Source organism: Neltuma alba, unplaced genomic scaffold (assembly GCF_004799145.2).
Source record: "Neltuma alba isolate B1F8T4 unplaced genomic scaffold, ASM479914v2 tig00010294_pilon, whole genome shotgun sequence".
In the NCBI taxonomy this organism is placed as follows: Eukaryota; Viridiplantae; Streptophyta; class Magnoliopsida; order Fabales; family Fabaceae; genus Neltuma; species Neltuma alba.
In genome coordinates this window covers 136,167-161,732 of record NW_021635212.1, presented here as the reverse complement: position 1 = coordinate 161,732, position 25,566 = coordinate 136,167, and the positions used below count along the sequence as shown (strand labels likewise).

General features: G+C 31.4%; 2 protein-coding genes and 1 non-coding gene across 5 annotated transcripts; 1 reads left to right on the top strand and 2 right to left on the bottom strand.

The window, feature by feature from the left end:
- Window positions 1-215: 215 nt before the first annotated feature.
- On the top strand, window positions 216-6,540 carry LOC114755551 (ribonuclease 3-like protein 3). The gene is made up of 4 exons (XM_028944442.1): window positions 216-587; window positions 1,036-1,182; window positions 1,981-2,271; window positions 6,280-6,540. Exons 1-4 carry the CDS (start codon window positions 216-218, stop codon window positions 6,538-6,540), a joined length of 1,071 nt encoding a protein of 356 aa, XP_028800275.1.
- On the bottom strand, window positions 5,732-5,803 carry TRNAD-GUC (transfer RNA aspartic acid (anticodon GUC)). Its single transcript has one exon. It is a non-coding gene; the product is annotated as a tRNA-Asp (tRNA).
- A 14,738-nt stretch (window positions 6,541-21,278) lies between the features above and the next one.
- LOC114755532 (prohibitin-3, mitochondrial-like) lies at window positions 21,279-24,551 on the bottom strand. 3 transcript variants are annotated; one of them, XM_028944424.1, is made up of 3 exons: window positions 23,968-24,551; window positions 23,545-23,873; window positions 21,279-21,378 (listed from the first exon to the last, which is right to left on the bottom strand). In XM_028944424.1, exons 1-2 carry the CDS (start codon window positions 24,478-24,480, stop codon window positions 23,550-23,552), a joined length of 837 nt encoding a protein of 278 aa, XP_028800257.1. In that variant the 5' UTR covers window positions 24,481-24,551; the 3' UTR covers window positions 21,279-21,378; window positions 23,545-23,549. The 3 variants fall into 3 exon arrangements, with proteins under 3 accessions (XP_028800257.1, XP_028800259.1, XP_028800258.1); XM_028944426.1 differs by lacking the exon at window positions 21,279-21,378 and adding an exon at window positions 22,316-22,331; XM_028944425.1 differs by lacking the exon at window positions 21,279-21,378 and having other exon boundaries at window positions 23,279-23,873.
- Window positions 24,552-25,566: the final 1,015 nt, after the last annotated feature.

The window sequence follows — 25,566 nt, the reverse complement described above, 5'->3', positions numbered from 1 at the left end:
TATCCAATTCAAAAATCAAACAAGAAAAATTGAAAGTTTATCGTAGAAAACCAAACCAAATATAATTTTAAATTCCTAATCCAGCTCTATATATAATCCTAGACACTCGTGAAAAAAAATTCTGTTTCTTTTAGACTTTTCCAAAAGTCACCATGGAACAAGAAGCTCACGATGAACAAGAAGCAAGAATTATTATAGAATAAGCAGCTTCAACCATGGATCCTCTTCAAGATCAACCACCACCAAAAAACCTAGACGAAGTTGAAGAGATTCTTGGATACAACTTCAAGAATAAATGTTTATTGGAAGAAGCTTTCACACATTCGTCTTATTATTATACTACAGATAATAATTACAATGAAGCTGAGATAAAATGCTCCTCATTTGAGCGTTTAGCGTATTTGGGAGACGCTGTACTTAATTTGTTGGTCACCAAGGAGCAGTTCTTCTTGTATTCAGATTTTTCTTCGGGTCAGTTGACCCGGCTCCGAGCTGCCAATGTTGACACCGAGAAGCTTGCACGTGTGGCTATTGAGCATGGGCTACATTATTATTTATGCCACAAGACACGTCTTCTTGAAGAACGGGCATGTTAATTTTTCAAATATTTGTTTGATTTTAAACTCGTTTAGAATAATTTATAAGTAACTTTTCATTTATAATTTATAAAATATAAAATAAGCATGTAAGAGGAGTTTATTTCGACTTATGTGAACTGTGTTTATAAGTATTTTTAAACTCAAACAAGCTTTTTATTAGTTAATAGTTACTCAATATACCATATTCGAAATTGGATTGTTTTTAAAGTGAATTTATGGGATTAATCTTTTTCTTTTTTCCAAATCTTTTCAATTTTTAATTTTTCTTTTATTTTAAAAAATATAAGCTTTTACTTTCAGGAAATCTAAATTTGTAATATACCTGAGTTTGATTAGTTTTTACTTGAACTTTTATTTGTTTGAGTCATTTTAAAATTGAGTATATATGGTTTATTTAGTTAAAAATTAAAATAAATGATTTATGTGATGGAAGCAGGTAAATGGTTTCAAAAAAGAGATATTGGAGTATCCAATTCATTCGAATGAGCTTGTAGATGTTCCGAAGTGTCTTGCCGATTTAGTGGAATCCATTATCGGAGCAATCTTCATTGATTCTGACTCCAACGCTGACATTGTGTGGCAGGTATTAATTTTCCCCTTTCCTTTTACAATGTCTAATTATAGTTTATTATGTGCATATATCATATAATATAAATTATATATATAATATTTATTGATGAACAAATGTGACAGATCGACGGCTTATCATATGAAGGGCTGAAGTAATAGAACATTAGAACGTATGAAAACTTGGTGCCGGTTCTAACCATCTGTATTCCTTTTTACGAATAAATAAACACATAAAAATTATCTATATATCAACATTGTTGGATTTAGTAAAAAAGAGTTAATCTCTACAATGTAGTAATCAATGTTCAAATTCTTGCTAGAAAAATATCCAAATTTAGTACTTCACTGTGTTTCGAATATAATTGCCACAAATAAGAGAATGCTTGTGAGCAATAAAAGAAATAAATGAATTATATTATTTTTAATTTTTATTAATACTATCTGCAATTATTACTATAAAAGCTAGATAACTAATTTAGAAATATTAAGAAAATTAGTTAATTTGGTTATTTATTATAAATATGTATTGGTTTTTCTAAACTATCCTCTTTAATCATGTGCATCGGATGATTAGAATTATTTCTTGATAGGAGCCCTATGCAATCAATAGGGATATTTTACAGAAAGATAAAAGACAAAATAAATTGAGATATTATATTTAGGATCAAATGCAACTCTTCAAGTAGTTCTCATATTAAAGACTAGAGGTAGTAATATAAAAACAAATATTATGTATATCATGTTAAAATAAATATTTGATAGATTATTTAAATTGATCGGGCAAAATGAAAGACATGAGATGTTTTCACAGGTTTTTAGACGTTTGTTGGAGCCATTGATAGATGCAGAAACTCTAAAGACACATCCAGTGACAACAAAGCTGTATCAAATTTGCCAGAAACATAATTTGAAGGTTCAATTTAAGGATTCATGGGAGGATTTAAAGGCAGGGGAGGTTCTGGTCAATAATGAATGGGTTGGAATTAGTGGCGCTTGTCGTTCCAAAAAAGAAATCGCTTTTAATAGTGCTGCACAAAATGCTCTCAAAAACATTCCAACTATTTTGAGTATTAAACTCAATAATTCAACTTTGGATGAAATTGTGGATTAAATATTCTCGTGTACTTTATGTTCTTCCATTTCACATATATCAAATCATGCATTCCATGCGCATTGTCCGGTATATATATGCATTAACAAATTTAGTCTCATATTTTTACTCCATCACACTATGAATAATCTGCCAAAAAAAAAAAACCAACCAAAACTGGTTTAAATATTACTTCCTTCATTATTTATAAAGTCATTTTAACTAAATTATGTTATTTAAGAAAATAGTTAAAATTAGCTAAAAGCAATAAACATGTGAAAGTTAAACTTTTGTTAAAATTATATTCATATTTAATAGGGAAAATTTCGATTAAGGACCGTAGATGGGAATTAATTTCAAACAACCCCCAAAAAATCTGAAATTTCAGTTAAGGATTCTAAAATTTTAATGAAGGACCCAGGGGGCAAACTGAAATTAATTGCTGAAGTCATTTTATTGAAATGCCCTGTGAGCTGCATTTGCTGAAAAGGAAGAGGAAAGAGGGAAAAAGAAGAGCTTGGTGTGTAAGGTAAACCATTTTTCCCAAAATTTTTGTTTTGGTGGGCATAGTTGGGTTGTGATAGTTGAATAATGTAAAAATGAGTGTTTAAATGCATGGGTAAGTAGGTAGTGAGGGAGAAAAAAAAATCTGATATAGCTTTTAAGTTTAGAGAGAGATTGTTATCTTCTTCTTTGAAGTTAATAAACATGAGGTGTTAGTGATTTTTGAAAACTAGGTGAAAATGGGTGAACACTGACTGTAATATGTTGTTGAAGGAACTTAGGAAAGGAGAACTGAAGGAAAATGGGTGAATGTGCTGAAATGGGTGATATGAAAATGAAATGTACAAAAAAATGGTAACTTGCAGTTGTGAAAATATGTATTCGGATTGTAAATTTGCAAATTAAAGTTGTGCAAGAAAATGAAAATTTAATGTTATGAAAACTGATATTTCTGTTGTAAACCCGCAAATTCCTGTTGTTAATGCATACTGTCTATTATTATTGAAAGTTTATTAAAATTGATAGTTGAATGATGTGCAGCAACGGATTATAAATGGCTACTGGTGGCAGGAAACAACTATTTTGCATCTTCTATATGGGAGGAAAATTTGTGAAGACCTTAGAAGAAAAATTAGTATATGAAAGTAGTATTATAAGTAGAAGATTGATCAGAAAAGGGATGATATATGAAGAACTACAAAGCATAGTAACAAATGATGTTTGGCCAGGCAGTGGTCAATATAAAATGAAGTATATATAGTCCATTTGAACAAGAAAACATTTTTGGACCTTATCGATGATAATGAAGTAGGACAATTAATTGAGTACAACGATAATAGTTGGCATGTTTATGTTTACAACAATGAGAAAGACTTGAGGCAAGCGTCACAGTTGGACAGTGCACAAGAGTAAGTGGACATATTTGGTGGTGGTTGTAATCTTTTTCGTATAATGAATTGATAGTTGAAATATTTCATGATTGTACGTGACGACAAGCTATCCCAAGTTCTGTACTAAAATTGGCTAGTAAAACTATAAATGTATGAAAGATTTTGTCCATTTATGAATGGATATATTTCTATTGTTAATTAATGTATTTGTTTTTGCAAATTCTCTAATTCCTATTGTAAGGCACGTATCATTTTAGCACATTTCCTATCTCCTGTTGCTAATTACGTAAGTCCACTTATGAATATACGAGTTCCTGTTCTAAATTTTCCAATGCCTTATACAAATTGTCTAAACCTACTCGTGAACATACTTGACAGACTCTAGTGTGATGGTTTAGCTATATTTAAAAAAACACTTGCAAAAACAGGAGCCCCTATTGTAAACTTAGCTATTATTAATTGTTGCAAATTTCCTAATTCTAGTAGTCAACATTTGCACTCAAAGTATGAAATTTGTGGGGGGAAATATATTATCATTTCTAGACATGTAATAAACACATAATATATAGTTCATTGCACTAAAAATGAAATTGTGGGCAATCCTTATGCATGAAAATTGACACATCCTTTGCTAATATAAAATACATCTTGAGTTGACAGATCCCTCTTCAATTTTCTCTTAGTTGTGTATGTATCTTTGCAAGTAGTTGTACAACAACTACCAACCGTGTATTTCTTGCATGAGTAATGAGCCATCACAGCAAGTCTAACCTCAGGGAACTAAGTTCTTTCTATTGCACAACATTAAGAACCATCAAACAAGGGACACAGTGGACTACAAGATTGAAATCTCAAAATAATACATTCATAGATAAGCACTTAATCAACTCATACTTCTGCAAAATAGTTGTTTTCCACCACCAGTAGCCCTTTATAATCCGTTGCTGCATATCATTCAACTATCAATTTTAATCAACTTTCAATAATAATAAACAGCATGCATTAACAACAGGAATTTGCAAGTTTACAACAACAATATCGGTTTTCATAACATTAAATTGTCATTCTCCTGCACAACTTCAATTTACAAATTTATAATCAAATACATATTTTCACAACTGCAAGTTACTATTTTTCTACACATTTCATTTTCATATCACCCATTTTAGCACATTTACCCATTTTCTTTTCAGTTCTCCCTTCCTAAATTCCTTCAACAACGTATTACAATCAGTGTTCACCTATTCTCACCCATTTTTTAAAAATCACTAACACCTTATGTTTATTAACTTCAAAGAAGAAGAAGATAACAATCTCTCTCTAAAGAAGAAGAAGATAACGATATCTCTCTAAACTTAAGAGCTATATCATATTTTTTTCTCCCTCACTATCTACTTACCCATACATTTAAACACTCATTTCTACATTATTCAACTATCACAACCCAACTATGCTCAATAAAACGAAAATTTTGGAAAAGGTGGTTTACCTCACATACCAAGCTCTTCTTTTTTCCTCTTTCTTCTTCCTTTTCAGCAGATACAACTCGCAGGGTATTTCAGTAAAATGGCTTCAACAATTAATTTTAGTTTGACCCCTGGGTCCTTTAGTTGAATTTCAGAATCATTAACTGAAATTTCAAATTTTTTTAGGATTGTTTAAAATTAATTCCTATCTGCGGTCCTTAATCTAAATTTTTCCTATTTAATAAGAGAGCAAATAAGAAAAAGAAATACTAGTAATAAAATAAAGGATGAAAAAGAATGTAGTATGAAAAAAAAAAAAAAGAGAAGAGAGAATTAAAAAATTAATTAAGAGCAAAATTGATAAAAATAAATTTAATGTTCAAACACTTTTAAGCAGGATCTTATAAAAAAGATGAGAGGGAGTAGTATTTAATACTGTTTGCCAGAAAATAAAGTAATTCAATAAAACTTCATCCACGCATAAATCAAACTGATATAAATCAGTAAAAGAAAGTGAGCCAAGCTGAGAATATTATTTATTTATTCATTCTGAAAATGACACAGCACCTTCGAACCTGCGAGGCCTGGAGGTCAAAAAAGGACCACAAAAACCGCCGTTGCCGGGGATCGAACCCGGGTCGTCCGCGTGACAGGCGGAAATACTTACCACTATACTACAACGACTTGGTTATTTAGGCGTGACTCTGCGATGTTAGTCCTTACATAATTCCGCCATCACCATATTTGGGAACTATATATTCTCATGCACGAGGTATAGCAACATTATAAATGATGACAGCCTCCATTTCTTTTGTTAGCATGACACTCGAAGATGATGATCCCCTACTTGGCGAAGAAACAGTGCACTTACGTTCCATTCTTTCTACTTCAGGCTTGATGAGCCTGTAGCCTCGTAATATCCCATAAACCCAATAATGAACCCTAGAGGGGGGTGATGAAAATAAGCATATACATTTGAATCCGAATGGGTGACTGCTTAACCCACACAAAACCGGATGATAGATGTTCAGTTGCCTTCGGGTGCATGTGTGCAAGAAAATAGAGAGGCTTCAGAGGGAGTGTGTGAACAAGGCTTCAATGGGAAGGCTGGCATAGAACTTACTGGTTAAACCTGACAATGTCTGTTCCATTGTGTTAAGAGAGAGAAGCCTGGGTGGAGGGCCGATTTATTTAAAGAATGTGCTGTCAAAAATTCCGACTTCGAGTCTGTGGAAATGTTTTATATAGCTGGCATGTGGAGTGAGACACCTGCTCAAGTAGTATATGGGAGTGTTGTGGATCTTTGGGCTGATGATCTTTTCGAGGAAGGAGGCCATTGGGGCGTAGCTATTGTGGTGGTTGGCTGGGTGGCTCCACCACAAGGATGGTTGAAGCTCAACTTTAATTTGTTGGAGCTGTGAAAGGAGAGATGGGTTCAGCAAATCTACGGGGAAGGGAACAAAGGGGAAAAAATCTGAAGCTACACCCAAAAGAAAGTGGCAATTTTCAATGACTATATCCTTCTTTTTCTTTTAAGTTACAACCAGCCAATCAGGAATTCAAAAAGGGCAAAAATGACTACATTTCCAGCGTTATAAACTATGACAGCCTCCATTTCTCTTGTTGAGCATGGCCCTCGAAGAAGATGATCGCCCACTTGTGGCGAAGAAACAGTCACGTCCAATGCTTTCTCTAACTGGCTCATAAACCCAATGATCCCAAATGAAAGCTTTGAAGAGGACGAATATATGTGGGTGAAGGAAATAAACATACGGGTCGGGGATGTTAGCTGCCCCTTAATTTTGGGTTCTTTCTAAATATTTTTGTTTACTGTTATTTTCAGTATTAGTTTCTACATAAAATTAGTGGTATTTTAATATTTTATTTATAAAAAATTGTTCAGTTTCTAATTTTTTATGATTTTTTAAAAATTTAATACTCTAAGTTAAAAAGAAATTGAACGGTTTGAAAGTACGTTTATTTTCTTTGGTGATGGGCTTTCTATCTCACTTAATTCTTCCCCAAGATCTTGGATATGATGTGGGGGCAGAAGATCGAGACAGATGGCCCATTGATACGTCGAATCTCCATGAGAGCATTTCTATTCATCGGGTTCATCTTCGGTGCGAAGCAGTATTAATAGTTTAATACATACACACAACCTCATGGGAATCTTCACGAGCAGGAAGTAAATATCTTGAGAAAAACAAGTGGAAATAATAAGTTGTAATTAATTGTTGAAAAGTTAGCTGGAAGCTAGGACGTGAAACTGAAATATAGAAAAGGTATAAAATCCTTCATAATACTAGTACTTCCTGTATTGGAAAACGAATTCAAGTTTGTTTGGCCAATAAAATTTCGAAACATGAACTTTTCACCGATTTTTCCAAAGTTGTAAACTTTCAAAACTACCCTCAACAAAAATTAGTTATTTGTAATAAATAGGTATTGTATTTCCTAAAATATCATTACTAATTATGCGTATTAGTTAGGACTACCATTTAATAAAACTTTTAACATATGTAACTATTGCAAGGACTATCTTGAAAAAATAGATAAATATAAGAGACAAAGTGGAGTGAAATTTTATATTTAGAATCAAATTAAAAATCAAACTAGCTTTTCTATTAAAGACCATGGATAGTAACTAATGTGGATAAATTAAGGATCTTAGTTAAATTAGTTAATATGACATATTTTTTTTAATACACCCTAAGCATCTTCCTTAGTTCCCTCACTCCCTCTCCTACTTGATTATTGTTGGGAGAATATCAATAGGGTCAATTTGAAAAAAATTGATAGTTCTTATAAATAGGACTAACATTAACTCTAATTAGCTCCTATACTAAAGATAAGAAGAATATTAGTTAGATATGAGTTTTTGCTTAATTAGTGAGGGGTATTAGGTGAGAAAAATTTAACGTGTTGGATAAAGCATGTTATAACAAGTAGTGTTGGAAGCTGTGAGGTGGATATAATGCAACACGAAGAGCGATTCAAGAGACCTAGCTAATACGTACGACGCATCATTTCAAAGCTTGTTGTTGATGAAGGACTTGGAGCACCGAGCACTATCATGATTATTCAGAAGCATATATAGACAACCATTGAGCATGCATAGCTATTGAGAATGTCTCCAAGTACTTGAGTGTCATTTCTTGATGCTATCTTAAACTTGGCTAAAGGGGTGTTTGGGTATTCTCATAAGTACTTTTTAAAAGTATTTTTTCATAAATCGAGATAAACTCCTTCACATATTTATTTCATATTCTGTAAAATTATTTCTAAAATCATAGTTTTGTTTCTATCCAAATACTCCCTAAGTAACTAAAAACAACATGAAACATTCATAATCGGTTGGATGTTTGTCTATTAAAGCGTGAAAGAAATTCGACATATCATTACTGCAGAAAAGGCCTTTTATGACCATTGAAATGAACATTTTACTGTAATTTTGAGAGCAACGTCTATGTTATCGACATAATAAATTAGAAGATTTAATGGTGATTGCGAAACCGCCGTGATAAGTGACTTTTTATGGCAGTATTTAGGTACAGCTACTGTGAAAAGTCCTCAAATCAACACGTTTTGGACTCAACTTTAAACAACAATGAATATGAATTTAAATGTAGGGATGGTAGAGCCATGTCGCATAGGCTGTTTGAGAAGAAGAATCCTCCCATGCTCAAGTTTATTAAGCAAATGGCCCGTAGCAAAAGCCCTTGAACAGATGCCATTCCGCAAGATTGTGACGAGGAGTGCATGAGGACTTGAGTTGAGTGTCATTTCTTACACATGGACATGAAATGACCAAAATGTCCACGTTTAACCTTTGACTAGAGTTGTATTATACTCCTCCGGTTTTTAATATAGGACTCAATTATTGAGTTGGTTTTTGTTCTAAATATAAGACCTATTTCTCATATTTATCAATTTTCTGTAAATTACCCTTATGGATACTCCATCAACCATAATCAAGTCGAAGAAGAAAAGAAGATATTAAGAAAGATAATTATGGTATTTTAGGAAAAACGTGTCACATTTCTTATAATTAACTAATTTACCTAACTTTCTTAATCTAATCAAATTAATTAAATGGGTCTTATATTAAGGACCGGAGGAGTATTTGATATTCTTGTATTCTTAATGATCCTGTTTGGTACGAAACATTGAAAATGTGAAATAGGTACTGAGATTGCAACTAAGAAAAATCATTAAAAAGTATTTAGCATGAATAATTATTTATTATATGAGATTAGACAAATTCATGAAGGTGGCATTGCGAAATATCATTTTTTTTCCTATGGTATTTGCCAACCCCACATATATGAGTTTGTCTAATCTCATATAACAAGCAATCTCTCATACTAAACTCTTTTTTAATAGATTTTCTCAATTCTAATTACAATCTCTATGTCTTTTTTTAATGCTTCGCATTAAATGAGACTAATGTTCTTCCATTCCACATATATCAAATCATGGCTTCCATGGGCATTGTCCGGTATATATATGCATTAACAAATTTAGTCTCATATATATTTACTCCATCTTAATTACTATGAATAATCTGCGGGAAAAAAAAAACCAACCAGAACTCGTTTAAATATTACTTCCTGCAGTATTTATGACATCATTTTAAATAAATTATGTTATTTAAAAAATAGTTAAAATTAGATCAAAGTAATAAATATGTGAAAGTTGAATTTTTTTTCGAAGTATATCCATATCTAACAAAGGAGCAGATAAGAAAGGAAAATACTAGTAATAAAATAAAGAATAAAAAAGGATGTAGCATGAGAAAAAGATGGGAGAGAAAATAAAAAAATTAATTAAGAAAAAATTGGTAAAAATAAATTTAATGTTCAAGCACTTCTAAGCAGATCTTATAAAAAGGATGGGAGGGAATTATTTAATACTTTTTGCTAGAAAATAAAGTAATTCAATAAAATTTGATCCACGCATAAACGAAAGTGATATAAGTCAGTAAAAGAAAGTGAACCAAACTGAGAATATTATTTATCCATTCATTCTGAAAATAATACAGTGTAATAATGCCTTCGAACCCAGGAGACAGGCGGAAACACTTACCACTATACTACTACGACTTGGAGATCATTTGAGCGCCTGTTAATAATTAATTCGTTCCTTCAACATGACCCTGCACACTTAGTAACTGTATTATATTGCTCCATATTAGTTCCACCATTATGGTGCCTTTTCTTCAGGACCATCACCTCCCTATTTGAATTGGGAACTACATATTCTCAACTACTACCTCCGGTCCTAATTATAAGAGCCAGTTGACCAATTTGAGGAGATTAAGGAAATAAGTTGAGTTAGTTATTTGTCATAAATAGGTGTTGTCTTTCCTAAAATATCCTTACTAATCAAGTGTATTGACTAGAACTCTTGTTATTAGAAGGGCTACTTTGAAGAAAAATGGTATGAATATGAGAGACAAAGTGGATTGGGGTCTTATATTTAGGACCAAAATAAAAGTCAAACAGGATCTTATATTAAGGATCAGAGGTGGTACGTACAAAGCAAAAGCAAAATTATAAATATTGACGGCCTCCATTTCTTCTGTTGATCGTTCGATTCTTTCTCTAACTTCTGGCTTGATGAACCTGTGGCCTCTGAACTGAATATATATCCCATAAACTCAATAATGAACCCTAGAGGTGGGTGAAGAAAATAAACATGCACTCCTCCGATCCTTAATATAAGGTCTATTTAATTAATTTGATTAGATTAAGGAAGTTAGATAAGCTAGTTAATTATAAAAAATATGACATGTTTTTTCTAAAATACCATAATCATCTTTCTTAATATCCTCCCTCCCTCACTTACTTGATTATGGTTGAGAGAGTATCTATAAGGGTAATTTAGAAAAAATTGATAAATATGAGAAATAGGTCTTATATTTAAAACTAAAATTAACTTAACAATCAGGTATTATATTAAATACCGGAGGAGCACCTTTGAATCCGAATCGGTGATTGTTTTACCCACACAAAACCGAATGATAGAAGTTCAGCGGCCTCTTCGGGTATGTGCAGGGAAATATAGACGTAGCTTAAGAGGGATTTCATCTGTGGGTCAACGTACGGAAGAGTAGAAGAGTCCTAATTTGTCAACGATCTTATATCTATTAAGTTGAATTATCCCATCAAATCTTGACATGTGTGTTTTTTATTATTAATAATGGTCTAAACGGAATTTTGATATTTTATCAATGTGAATTTTTATTATTAAGAAAGTTACATACGCTAAAATTTGTTAGGAGAATTAAACATAAAGAATATAAGCTAATGATCCTAAGTCTTTTTCTTTTATTTAATTATTTATTTGATGTATTTTGTAAACCAACACGTCTGAATTATCTTGAGCTCTATTGTTATTTTAAGATACTTATTGTTTTAAGAAAAGTTATTTTAGGGAGTACTATTTTTCATAATATATTGTATTATATCATATTTATTTATTAGAATAATTATAACTTAAAGCACAAATTCATTATTTTTAATTATATCAAAAATTAGATTGTCTTGAACATGATCTTTTAAAGAATCTTTAAATTATTCGTTAGTACTCATTTTTCATATTATTTATCCATGAAAAAGACATAAATACACCTTCTTTGACGTTTAATGCCACTTTCACTGAACCGAACTAAGGACGAGGAGAGAGCAAAAACATCCCACAAAGACCATTCACATCACGAAGGTTAGTTTTTCTCGTGCAAGCTAATTATACAATCTCATCATAATACTATTAGTCAACGTTTTAAATAGTTTTTGTTATATGCGAATATAATATTTTAGTTGTACGATTATAATTTTCATAGTTTTATATTAAAAGAGTAGTGCGATGTGCTTGGTTTGGGACAAAAGTGAGGGATGAAGTAAATACTAGAAAGGAAAATAAGAGCAAAACTTGTTTTTTGCCCTTCGATTCATCAATGGGTCTGTTTGTTCAACTGACAGGAGAAAAAAATTTGTATATTACTTCGTTTGGATTGATTAGAAGAGAGAACGTGAAGGATTTTGATGTTATCTTGTTTGATTCGAAAGTGGAGGGGAGAAAGATAGTATTCATATGTTTTCCCACAATTTTTATCCCAAAAAATGAGAAAAGTTTGAAAGGAATACCTTTTTTTTTTTGGCCAAAAGGAAAACGACCGTTAATAACTTTTGTATTTGTTTTAGAAAATTTAATTACAAATTTCTTTTAATAATATATATGTAAAAAAAAATATTTCATCACTATATAACTAAAAAAATTATAAGTGAATTGAAACGAAGTAAAATTATAGAAAGAGCATATATACCCTTAAATATATGTGTCACTAATTAAGATATCAAGATTGATGTGAAAAAAAAAAAACCAAATATCAACATGTTTGCATCACAACTATTATTGATCAATATTTTGTGTGTGTGTGTGTGATGTTATCTTTTTTTCACTTCACTTGCTGCAAAACTCTTCTGAATTATTAATCTTAAGTAGCGATTACCTAGTTTTAGTTTTATAATTAATTATTAATCTCCTGATTTTTTTTCTATCTTTGGTAATTGTTTTAAAATACAAGAGCATTATAGCCAGGATACACACATAAAGCACGAGTATGAATGCTGAAAAACCTGCAAATAATATTTCAATGGTACATCTTTAATTTATTTGTATTTTTAGAGATTCTTACACGTTTTTCAATACAAGTAAAAAGTTATTAGATACTTACAATATTCTCTTTCGATATATTTTAGGGCCCCATGGAATGTTACTCTCATATTTTTACAATACAATGGAATCCTTCCATTGTTCGTCGTGAATTTTCATCCTTCAGATATTCCTCCAATGGTTATAAAGAATATTCAGATTTTTCTGAAGAAAATCAAGATTTCCCGGCTGAGGTATTTACATCAATCTCTTGCTTTTTATTTATCATTTTGGATAAACAATTTTAACCACATATGACATAATGCAACAGTTACTGGGTCAAAAAGAATCTATTTCGACATTAATATGAACTGCACAGAGCTAGAGATTAAGTAATGAGTTTTGTATGAACTGGATGTTCTCAAGCACATCAATATTGTGGTGCTCAGGTAATCTCCATATGTATGCATAGGCTATTATTACTTTAATTAAAACACATACATATACTACCTCCGATCCTAATTATAAAATTCCGTTTGTGCACTGTAAATGAGGTCTTATAATTAGGACCGGAAGTAGTATATAAAAAGAAAAATTACTATGAGATTTCTATGAATGAATGTGATCACTAAAAAGATTGCACAGGTTAGTAATAAACAATGACAAAATCTGGTATAGGAAATAACAGCAGGCAAGTTCACGCTGCTAATTTCTTGCTGGACATTTTGGTAATCACATTCCTTTTTCGGGATTTTATAATGATTTTTCTTATGTCAAATTCATCTATGGAACAAGGGCCTACACATCAAATGAATAATAATTGATATAATTGATGATAAGGATTAAAATTTGATAAAAGAATTTTTTTTCCAAATTATGTGAATTGCACTTAAAATTTTCCTTTATGCAGGATGGGATGAATACTACGCTCATATCACAAGATATTGTTAACAGTATTGAGGAATCTTCTGAAAATTATGCAGATATCAACGAAGCGGATAATATTCAATTAGAAGACAATACAACTAATGCTCCCCTGAGTGTTGAAGATTACGCTGTGGACGACAATTTTGGGGGAATTTGTGAGGTTATATCTACAAGAAATTTTCAAGAACATGAATATTATGGTGATACCCAGGTAATTATCAATATACTTACATATATGCGTGCAGTCTTGTTGCTTCAATTAATTACAAGTACAACATTTAACACCAACAATAGATCTAATATCTTGCAAAATTTAAGGTAGTCTTTTGCAAATTACTTTCAGTAGAGTTTATTAAGAATTAAACTAAACAATTGAATGACTAGTATTCTTGTTTCAGATGGTCGTTTTGCAGGATGGATCTGTATTTATCTGCTAATATTTGTGAACCTAAACCAGTTTTGATATTTGTTACTTGGCTTTATACTTCCATGAATTATGTTATTATCATGCAAGTACTTTAGACCCTTGGAGACACCTAGAACTAGTTTCAACCTTTCTCTCCAGCTCAACGGCCTGCAACTTTTCTCTGCGTGATTCAGAAAGTTCCTTTGCTATAACACATTGAAGTCCCCATCAAAATTCAAAGGATAAGGTTATAAACATATTAAATGTGGCTGTTATGTACTTAGGTTTGTGGCAGTTGGCAACTAGATCATCATAAAAACTATTTTTGTTCCTTGAAATTGAATCTTTCATGAATGGCTAAGATAATAAGTATGATGTAGAATGTGATGGTGATTATAACAGTGGTTTGTGTTGTTTCAGGCAAGATTAATAAGAGATGCCTCTTTTGTCCATGAAACTTATGGAGCCTACAGGCATGTTGAGGAACTCTGGGATGGTGAAATCTGAGTAGCCAGCTGAGTGGCCAATCAGATAAGTAGAAGGAAAGGGTGAAGACCAATCTATATTCAGATGAAGGGATGCTAGGAAAGTTGGGGGGGGGGGGGGGTTTGTTTACTTAGTTCAGTTAGTTAGCAAAACTATATATGTCCTAGAACCGCTATTTTGATCCTTGAAATCAATAGTTTTTTACTTGTATTGTTTTTTTTTTTATTTTACCATGGTTTGATGACATTATTATTATGATGACTTTTGAGTATTTGTATAACACTTGTTATTAATATATATATATATATATATATTATGATTTGTATTATTATGACTTTGTTTATAATTCTTCTATGAGGAGGTATTTATGTAATAATAAGTTAGGCATTTTTATTGGATTGGAATGATTTTAATTCACTTCCAATCCAACAAAAAATATCCCCTTTTTTTTTTTTTGAAAAAGTGCCACTTTTCACCTCTGTTTTTTGGAAACAAAAATGGAAATCTGTTTTTCAATTCTCAAAGGTGTAAGTACCTCAAGTCCTCAAATTTTGGAGACAAAGAACAATATTCCATGCCATAATCCATTAGCATTTGTAAGCTGTTGGCCAAAAGCTTAGAGATAATTGTTAATTTTTTAAACTCATTATTTTGATAATTTTATTATTGTGCTCTTTTTAAGAATAAATCTGATCATCAAAGAAAATCTTTTATTTGCAAACATCTTTTATGAGTTCCTCGACATTTTTATTGTTGGTCTCATCATTATTAGAAGATATAATCCACCAGGAGAAATGTAAAGAAATTGGCTAATTGAAAGGAGAGTTCCAAGATCAATTGAAAATTATTAAACCCGGGAAAAATTGATTTGCGGATAAACTAAGAACTGTCCCAATCTGGTTTATAAAAGTTGAAATATAATCCAAAACATAACAATTAAATACCTAATTATTTGTATATAAGGATTGTTGTGCCTTTCATTAGTTTCTATCCTTTACATTAATTTCTCAGTAACACGGCAATAATTACATATCAGAAAAATCCAATTTATAATTTGCATCAAACAAATGAATAGTTCCCTACACTATGAGATTTCTCTATGGGGAAGCTCCGTACGAGCCTGGGGATAAAATAACGATACTTGAAAGTTTAACACCATGTTGAACTATTTGGAGCCAATGTAAGCCCCACATATCAATAAACTAATTAATGAGACAGAGTATTTCATGCTATTTATGATTGTTGTTTAATATATATATATATATATATTTTTTTTTATTTGATTTGATGGGTGGTTGCATCCTCACATTTTCAATCCTAAAAACAGAGCAAACTAAAAGAAATCTTAAAGCTGGGACGAAGAAGTAATTCTAAAAGACTCAATTGTGCTCATCTTTTAAATAAAAATTCACTAAACCGTTTTCTTGATAGGTATAATACATGTTAAGAATTTTATAAATTGATAAATTAAATAGTTGAAAAAAGATTGAGATACATTTCTCGGACTTTATTATCCTCTGTACGTGTACCAAAAGCATCGATAACCATTGAGATGTAGCCATTAATAATTAAGAAAATTGATTAAAATAACAGGACTTTCGACTAGAGTTGGTAATTTGAGCTCGACCAGACAATTCCCGCATGTAAAATAGTTATATTTTAGTATTTAATATTTTAAATATTATTTTCTTTACAATTTCTCTTTTTATATTTAAAGATGTATAATTTATATATTGTATTTTGTGTTTTTGTTGGCACATATTGTTAAGACTTAACATATTCGTTTAAAATTTCTCCTCCCATTTTCACAAATTTTTTCTTGAAACTTCACAATTATTCTTTTTTTCATTTTCTTATCACATAAATAAAGTATGATAAGAAAATACACAATGAATTGCAAATACTACGTTTTGATTAACACGTGCGATTTGGAAAGAATATTTGAAGGTTTCATCATTTTAAAAAACAAAGTTGATGTGTCTGAAGAATTAAATGGCGCTAATTCTAAAGAGATTCGGTGTCACAAACACAAATGTTTACCCATAAATTCCATTTTTTGCATTTTTGACGTATAAATTTTGGTGAAAGACCTGTAAACCGTCATAGGAAAAAAAAAAAAAACTAAAGAGCTTTGCATTTTGATTCACAGATAGAAATAGGCACAGGAAGGGTTGTATACTTTCAAAAAAGTTAAAAAGGGCAAAGGAACATTTATGAAATTTTAAGAAAGAACTTGGAAATATAGGAGGACTAAGTTTTGACTGGATTTATTTGACTAAAGTCAAAATGACATTTCTCTCCGCCAATTTATTCTTCTCTTATAACTTTTATTTTGTTTTGATCCTTCGTCTTTCTTGTTTCTGCCCTTCTTTCTCCCTTTATAGCGTTGGTCAAATTTTCAGAACACTTGCACCTTAGTAAGTTTTTCTTTTCTTTCTCCTCCTCTTTTCCATTCCTTTTCTATAATGATATATTTTAACTCTTCACCTGTTCGTGATTCGTTTTGATTTAAGGGGTGTTTGGTTTTTTTCTTAAAAATACTTTTACATAAATCAAAATAAAAAATTTTTCACATACTTACTTTGTATACTGTAAAATCACTTTTAAAGTTTTGGTTTCCATCTAAACACCTCCACTCTATAAAATACTACAAAACAACTCATTATTCATGTTGGTTGACAGTTAGGCCATTTAGTCTAGTTCAGTTTGACCTCAACAATGCTTCATATTATGTATTTTATATTGATGTTGATTAATTAATATCAAATTAAATTTATACAAAATTCAAATTTATATGAAACAAAATCAAATAAATAAATTGAGTGTATGAAAAGGTAAATAAAGCAAGATAAGATTTTTCATAAGATCATTTGTGATAAGATTTTTTAATATATGTTATTTGATTGTTACAATTGGTATTTAAATTTATCATAACACTTGTACTTGTCACAAGTTAAAAACTCCACTTGTTTATTAAAAAGAACTCCACTTGTAACATTTAAATAGAGCTTTTGTCTTTATAAATACAAATTTATGACACTTATCCATAAGTTTAGAGCTTACTAATTTATTAATTTATAAGTATAAGGTAAAAATGACTATAAACATATTTTTACATCAAATTTACTAATGAATAAATCATTTAAATTATATATGGGTTATTACCATAGTGAATTAATGAAGCTTGCTGTTATTGGTGGAGAGTCGTTAAATATACTTGAGAGCTGGGTTGGGGTATTGTTTGGGACATCATTGATCATCAAGAGAAATATAGAAGAGTGTGCGATTGCCAAAATCCATGTGCTCAAATGGGTATTGCCCATATCACAAGGTAATTGTTTATCACGTGTAATTTATTGAATTTATTTGGTTATAAAATTATTTAATGACATGATTATTAGGTCTTGTTTTAAAAATTTACATTAATATTTGATAATAAATTTAAAACTAATTGTTGTTAATATTTTTCTCTTTTTCAAGGAAGGATAAAGTTGGGTGTTTAGGTGCATGCAAATGCGAAAGTTGATATAATGGCCACGGCAATAAAAATAGTAAGAATTTTTTGTGCAAACAACTTTTATGAACTCCTGGACATTTCCATGTTAAGTTGATTGTTAGAACATATAATTAGGAGAAATGCCAAGAAATTGGCTAATCGAAAGGAGAATTCTAAGATCAATTGAAAATTAAACTTAGAAAAAATTGATCTGTTAATAAATTTAGAATTCGCCCAGTGTGGTTTATAAAAAACTGAAATGTAATCCAAAATATAACATTGAAGTACTTATTTATATATATAAAGATTGTTATGTCTTTTATTAATTTCTATCGTTTACATTAAAATAGGTTCGGAAGGACAACTCAATAACACCATAGAGAGCTTTTGAAGCCAATGCAAGCCCGTCATATCAATGCACGAATTGATGAAACAACATTTGATACGTACTTCTTAAGGAAGAGGATACTCTCAGTGTCCCTCGGCGTCCAAATTATGGTCATCTGAGAGTTCATGATGTAACATATTATTGTGTTATTAAAAATTAAAAATAAGTTTTATTTATGTTGTAAAAATTTTTACCAGCTTTGATTTTTTTTAAATATTTTTTTTATTATGGAATATCCAATTTTTTACACCTAGCTTACTTCAACTAGAGAATTTATGAGAGACCCCAATAAATTTTACAGTTAAAATAAGTACTTCTAGTTCTATTTATAAAGTATTTTTAACATGTTTTATACAAACAAACAAAAAAACCTTAACCTGTATTAACTCTTCGTTAAAATATAGTAACTTTTTCATTTTATCTCTATTTAATATGTACACCTTTTAAAAAAACTATATACACTATAATAACTGAAGGATAATATGGTATGTTCATGATAAAAATTTAATAAAATGATTTATAAATAGAAATAAAAAAAATCTTCTCTCTATCCTATAAATAGGACGAGAGGAGTAGATCCAAGAATTTAGGTGGTCCACTCCAAAAAAAATTGTCAATTTTATTTTTAATTTTTAATAGTATGATGATGTGGCATATTATGAGCTCTTAAATCAATCTGGACGTACCACATTGAGACACTGAGGGACGATGAGAGGGAGGCCATTGAGAGGATCCGGACCCACTTTTTAAACAAAATCTTAGAGTAATTACAACTGTTTCTTATTGGGGATCACTGTAAGTGCGGCTGCATCATACAATATTGTATTTCATGCTATTTATGATTGTTGTTTTAATTTATATGTTTTTTTAATATAAATTTTATTTAATTTGATGGGTCATTGCATCCTCATATTTTCAATAAAAAAAGCAAACGAAAAGAAATCTTAAACTTGAAAAAGAAGAAATTATAAAAGACCAAATTATTTATCTTTTAAATAAAAATTGACTAACCCGTCTTCTTAAAAAGTATACTGCATGTTAAGAATATAGAAATTGATAAATTAAATAGTTAAAAAAAATGATCGAGATACATTTCTTTGAACTTATCTTCTTTATATGTACAAAAAGCAGGGAGAACTACTGAGGATGTAACCATTAAGAACGTCCCCAAGGACTTGAACATCATTTTTTTTTTACTCATAAAAATGATTCAAATATCCATATATAACTTTCGACTAGAACTTGTAACTCGGACTCAACTAGATGAGTATTTCTACCCACATCTAAAATATTTATATTTTAGCATTTAATATTTTAGGTATCATTTTCCTGTTCAATTTTTCTTTTAATATTTAAAAATGTATAATTTGTATATTGTCTTTTGTGTCTTTTGGCACATATCGTTAAAAGCTGACATTATTTCTTGAAATATCACAATTATTCTTTTTCATTCTCTTATCTCATAAATATCCCATAACATATTCATTTAAAATTTCTCCTCCCATTTTCGCAGTTATTATTCCTTTTCATTTTCTGATCTCACGAGTATGAAGTTTTTCCATGCATTTTGTGATTATTTAGATAAAATTGATTCAAACAGTGGAATTTATAACTCATCTTGATTGTTTCTTGCACAAGTTCTTTATACTTATATCATCATTAGGTTCTCCAAACATCTTGTGCACATATTGTTGGAAAAATACACAATGAATTTTAAATGCTACAATTCGATCAATTAACATATTTTGAAAGAATACTTGAAAATTTCTTAAGTAGGGGGGAAAAAAAGGTGATCTCTGAAGAATTAAATGACGCTAATTCTAAAGAATTTATATAACAAACACACATGATTTCCTATAAATTCCATTATTTGACATACAAATTTTGGTGAAAGGCCTGTAAATCAACATAGGGAAAAAACAAAAAAACAAAAGGAAGGTCACGCTTCATACGCAGTATTGATTTTAGATGGAATGGAAATAGTAGGGGTGACGGAATTACAAATGGGGCTTTAATTTTATGTTTGGCATCAAGTAATACGTGGAAGGAACACATGCATTTATTTTATTTTTATTTTATAATAAGATATATATATATATATATATATATATAAAGATTAAAAGGCTATAATACAATACTTCTTGGTGTTTTAGAGCTTGGGACTCCAACCTCATACGCAACTATGAATGTTAGGCCACATGATCATTTTTTCCAAAACCATAAACACACTAAATTTTGTCTGATTTTACAACAAAAAATACATTAAAATATTTACCATCAAAAATTGAATTTGCCTATAATAATTAAGGCAAGTGAAAAATATTTAACATTTTTTTGTTATGAATTAATATATTGTGATTAAAATAATTTTAAAAAATATTTTCATTTAACTTAGATTTTACAATATTCAAATCTTATAATCTAATTTTAATACTCCTCCGGTCCTAATTATAAGACCCAATTGACTTATTTGAGGAGATTAAGGAAGTAAGTTAAGTTGGTTATTTATAATAAATAAGTGTTGTTATTTCTAAAATATCCTTGCTAATTAAGTAAATTGGCTAAAACTATCATTATTAGAAGGATTATCTTGGAAAAAAAATGCATAAATATAAGAGAGAAAATGGATTGGGTCTTATAATTAGGACCAAATAAAAAGTCAAATTGGGTCTTATAATAAGGACCGGAGGAGTAGCATCTAAGATTACATTCACAGAGTAATTGGGACCGTAATGCAAATCTTTCTTCAAATAAATCCTATTTTTGTTTAAACAAGGTTAACACATTCAGATTCAGTCTGTAAAATGAAGGACCAGTGGAAAAAAAATGCTTTCAACAAAGGACATCAAGGGGGAAAAAAAAGATTCAAGTTTGCCAAGAACCATTATCATTGAAACCTGCAGTCAAAGAGGAAATATATAAGGACTTGTAGCAAGCAAAGTATTACAAACTACCAAGAAACAACAGAAATACTTTACAATGAATCTCATGATGTCCACTTGAATATACTTTACAAACTTTTCAAATATTACTAAAATTATAGTACGTTTTAGTTTGAGCACAAATGATCTACTGTGCAGAGGATCAATGGTGCTCATGGAAACTTTGTGGAAAAAATATATATATAACTTTTCAAAGTCTCCTGCTGTGCATACGCAAGAATGATATGGGGGAAAAAAAATGATCTGCGGTATAGTACTCCCTTTGATGCTAAACGTAGAATCCATTTTAATTTACGATACAAAATGAGTCCTACATTTTGGACCAGAGGAGTATTAAGTATGCTCTGTACAGTAGCATGAATAGATTCAGTGATACAACAGACAATAGAAAACAATCACTCTGCATAAAAATGATATGGAAATAAGTCGCAAATGTGTATTGCATGAAAAGTTGACTTGTATGCTTAGCTTCTTCAAAAATGAACTTTAATCAACTTTGCCTGTAATTTGAGTAATTTAACCTGCTAATTTATATCCTTCAGTGGTGCGCTAAATTCAATGCACAAGACAACCCTGAATCAACAGAAAATCCCTTGTATAACTACAAACCGATCCGTTCTTAATATTACTGTTGAATGGTTAAAAGAATATGCAAACAAGAAATAATTCCGTTTGAATTACGCCCCCTTCATCTGAAATCTACATATGCAAACTTTCCCAGATGTGAAATGAACACATGCACAACTAAGAATTTTATTCAATCCTGCTTATAGCAAATCAAATCAGAAAGACAGGCATCCGGAGGCCCCACCCCCCCCCCCCCAGCTCCCCGCCCTCAGGGGGGGGAGAAGAAGCTTTATTTCACTATGTGAAGTTACATGACTTCATTGAGCTCCATCAACAACTAGCTGTTCCCCCAAAATAACTAAAAAATAAAAATAAAAAGGCGGAAAACGAGCCAACGTGTAAAAGGGACAAAAACAACCCGCTATTACCACCTAAAAAAACAAAACAATCTGTTATCGCTCACTCCCCTGCAGTTCAAAGAAAGCTTAAAACCTTGCCTCCTGATTGAAGTAATAGTGTGATATAAAAGAAATAACAGATTGTAGTGACAAATGTTGAGATTTACTTTCTAGCTAGCAAGAATGTTAGATACAATTTACCTAATAAAATAACTCACAAAAATAACAACCTATAATATGAGAACTTCAAGATGTGTTCATCTACCTTTTTTTACATTTAATAAAGAAATCTAATCCCAAATGCTTCTAAGTCCAAACAAAACAGAAGACAGCCGGCAAGTTAAGTCTTCTAGCTAATATGGAAAAACAGTTGGGCTAAAATAACAGGCATGCTGATAATCTAAGCCCATCTCTTCCAGCAGAGTTCAACACTGTGAAGCTATTGCTCTTTCGCATCTTCTTTAAATATAAGGCAACTCTAGTATTAACACATATTCCATGTATTTCCATCCTCCTTGAATATAGGGTAACGATAGTATTAAGACTATTTTTTATCATGCTTTTACCAAAGAACGTGCCAAGCACAATCTGATACTTGAACTGATGGGCGTTCATATCCTTGCAGTTTTCTAATATACTCAGAGAGGTTTAGTGTAGCTATTGGAGGATAAACTCAATTGAAAGCTGAGGAAGGACCTGAACAATATGGCCCTATTAACGGAACCAAATATCATTGTGCATTCATTATTTTAATATTTTAGTTTACACGTAGAGACACTCAGAAACTCACCCCAATACCTCAAATCAGAATTTGCTCGACCAGTAAGGTTAAAGTCGGTAACTCTACATATCCAAAAGGACATCAATGCTAGTTAAAATCATAATCAAGATGAAACATAACAAAGAGCTACTAAATCAAAGCAACAAATACAACAACAAGAAATACAATCAACAGGGATCCCATGACAGCATTGTTCTCCAACAACAACCAAATCTTTGCATGAATTGTTAAACAAGAGATCCCCTCAATAACTTCATCAAGTGTTCTTCCTCTACACCACCCCATTTCATTTCAGAGGACTCCAACTACGAACCAAAAATAAAAGCCAAGACATATATAAAACAATAAATAAAAACTATAAACTGGAAAGATTACCAGCATCACCGTGAAGGGTTAAGAGCCATGAGCAATTGCTGCCCACCAGGAAGGTAGGATACATTAGGCGACTTGGCTAAAGTGGAAGCCACCTCCCTGGAAGCCTCAATCCTCCTAAGCTCAATCAGCCCCGTACCGGCAGCCGCTGTTGCATCTGAAATTAGCTTAGCAGATTCACTCTCTCCCTCAGCTCTAATAATGGCAGCCCTTCTTTCCTGCTCCGCCTTCATCACCACGAACTTGGACCTTTCTGCCTCTTGTTGGGCCACCTGCTTCTGCTCCACGGCCCTTGAAAACTCAAAACCATATGACAAATGCGTAATTGCGACCTGTGTAGATATCAGAAATCAATATATGAATTGCATTCTCCAACTAATATCAACCCAAACAGAATTTGGATCAAAATCAAATAACCAAACATACATCATCAAGAACTATGTTGAAGTCCTTAGCTCGCCGGACCAAACTCTCGCGAACAAAAGCCGAGACCTGGGGACGCTCCGTCAGGAGCTGATCAGCATTGAATTGAGCAACCACTGCTTTCAATACTTCATTTCCAATTGAAGGAAGAACCTTCTCGTCATACTCGAGACCAAGATTCTGGATTATCACTGGGAGGCGAGACGTTTCGGGACGAGAGAGGACACGGAGGGTTAGGTTGACCATCTGCAAGTCCTTGGTTCCAGAGACTGAAGAGAAGGTGTGAGGCCGTGTGCGAATGTCGAAAATGTAAGGCTTCTGGACCCAAGGGATGAGGAAATGAGTTCCCTCGCCGACTGTTTCGTCAAGAATGCCCCGGAAACGGTCGAAGAGAACGGCACGTTGGCCACCATCGACGGTGTAGAGGCTGGAATTAAGGACGGTAGCAGCGGCACCGAGACCGAAGGCGGCGCGTGCAATGTTCGTGAGGAATGAAACAGCTGCTTGGCTACCCATTCGATGGAGATAGCCCTGTTAGCGATGTTTGAAGAAGAAGGGAGTAACTTTGCAAGCGTCAGTGAGGGTTTTACTTCGTCGCTATTTGCAGCAAAACCCCAGTCTCGCTTGCAAGAGAGGGCAACGCTTTTTTTTTTTTTTTTCCATTCAGAAGCAAGGCTTTGAGTAGGCTTGCCCGGAACGAAAATGGGCTTTAACCGTCCGAACTTTATTATGATGATCTCAAACCCCGATAAAAAATGAAGGTTGTGTTAGATCTTTGATAGCCAACATAAAACTTTGTCCTGAACTTTGTTTTTCCATTTTCGGCCTTCAACTGTTGGTCGAAGGGAAAATACTGGACCTTAAATTCTAATTCGTGTCTCCAACAGAAGCCCAATAACTTCTAAGCCTAAAACAATTCATCATATTTGTACTTTAAAAACAGATTTATGTATGATCTTTTACATGAATGTTTAATTTACTTATAAATTAACAGCTTTTCTATTTAAATATTACTCTTTTTAAACTTATATATAAATATTTGTATATTTTAATCATAATTGAGCTCATTGCATCAATCGCTCTTGAACAATTCAATTGTCAATCCAATTGCGAAAATCTTAAAAAATACTATCTCTAGTCATTAATATAAAAGCTATTTTAAATTTTAATTTAATTTTAAATATAAGACTCTAATCCATTTTTTTCTAATATTTAACTATTTTTTCAAAATAATCTTGTAGTAGTCACATATGTTAAATAATTCATCAAATGATAATTCTAGCTAATATACATTATTAGTAAAAGTATTCTAGATAAGACAATATATATTTATTACATATAACTAACTTAACAAACTTTCTTAATATATTTAAATTAGTCAACTAGTTTTTATATCAAGGATCCAAGTTAGTACATTGTCTGTATGTGATGCAGGTGGAAATTGAAACAAAGACAACACATTAACTATGTTCATTGCATTTTCTCCTCGTTGCAGTTCCAAACTGTTCAAACATAGAATTTAACGATGTACTTCATGCATATTTGTTTTCCTGCCTTTTATGATTAATTTTAATAGTAGTAACATTTTTTGTTTGCTTTCTC

What these genes read in the sequence shown, in the direction of transcription:
- LOC114755551 (XM_028944442.1), top strand. Translation starts at nt 216, where the DNA reads ATGGATCCTCTTCAAGATCAACCACCACCAAAAAACCTAGACGAAGTT. An exon ending in CACGTCTTCTTGAAGAACGG is followed by an intron (nt 588 to 1,035) that starts GCATGTTAATTT and finishes TGATGGAAGCAG; the next exon opens with GTAAATGGTTTCAAAAAAGA. An exon ending in ATTCAACTTTGGATGAAATT is followed by an intron (nt 2,272 to 6,279) that starts GTGGATTAAATA and finishes CATTGTGTTAAG; the next exon opens with AGAGAGAAGCCTGGGTGGAG.
- LOC114755532 (XM_028944424.1), bottom strand. Translation starts at nt 24,480, where the DNA reads ATGGGTAGCCAAGCAGCTGTTTCATTCCTCACGAACATTGCACGCGCC. An exon ending in TCAACATAGTTCTTGATGAT is followed by an intron (nt 23,874 to 23,967) that starts GTATGTTTGGTT and finishes ATATCTACACAG; the next exon opens with GTCGCAATTACGCATTTGTC.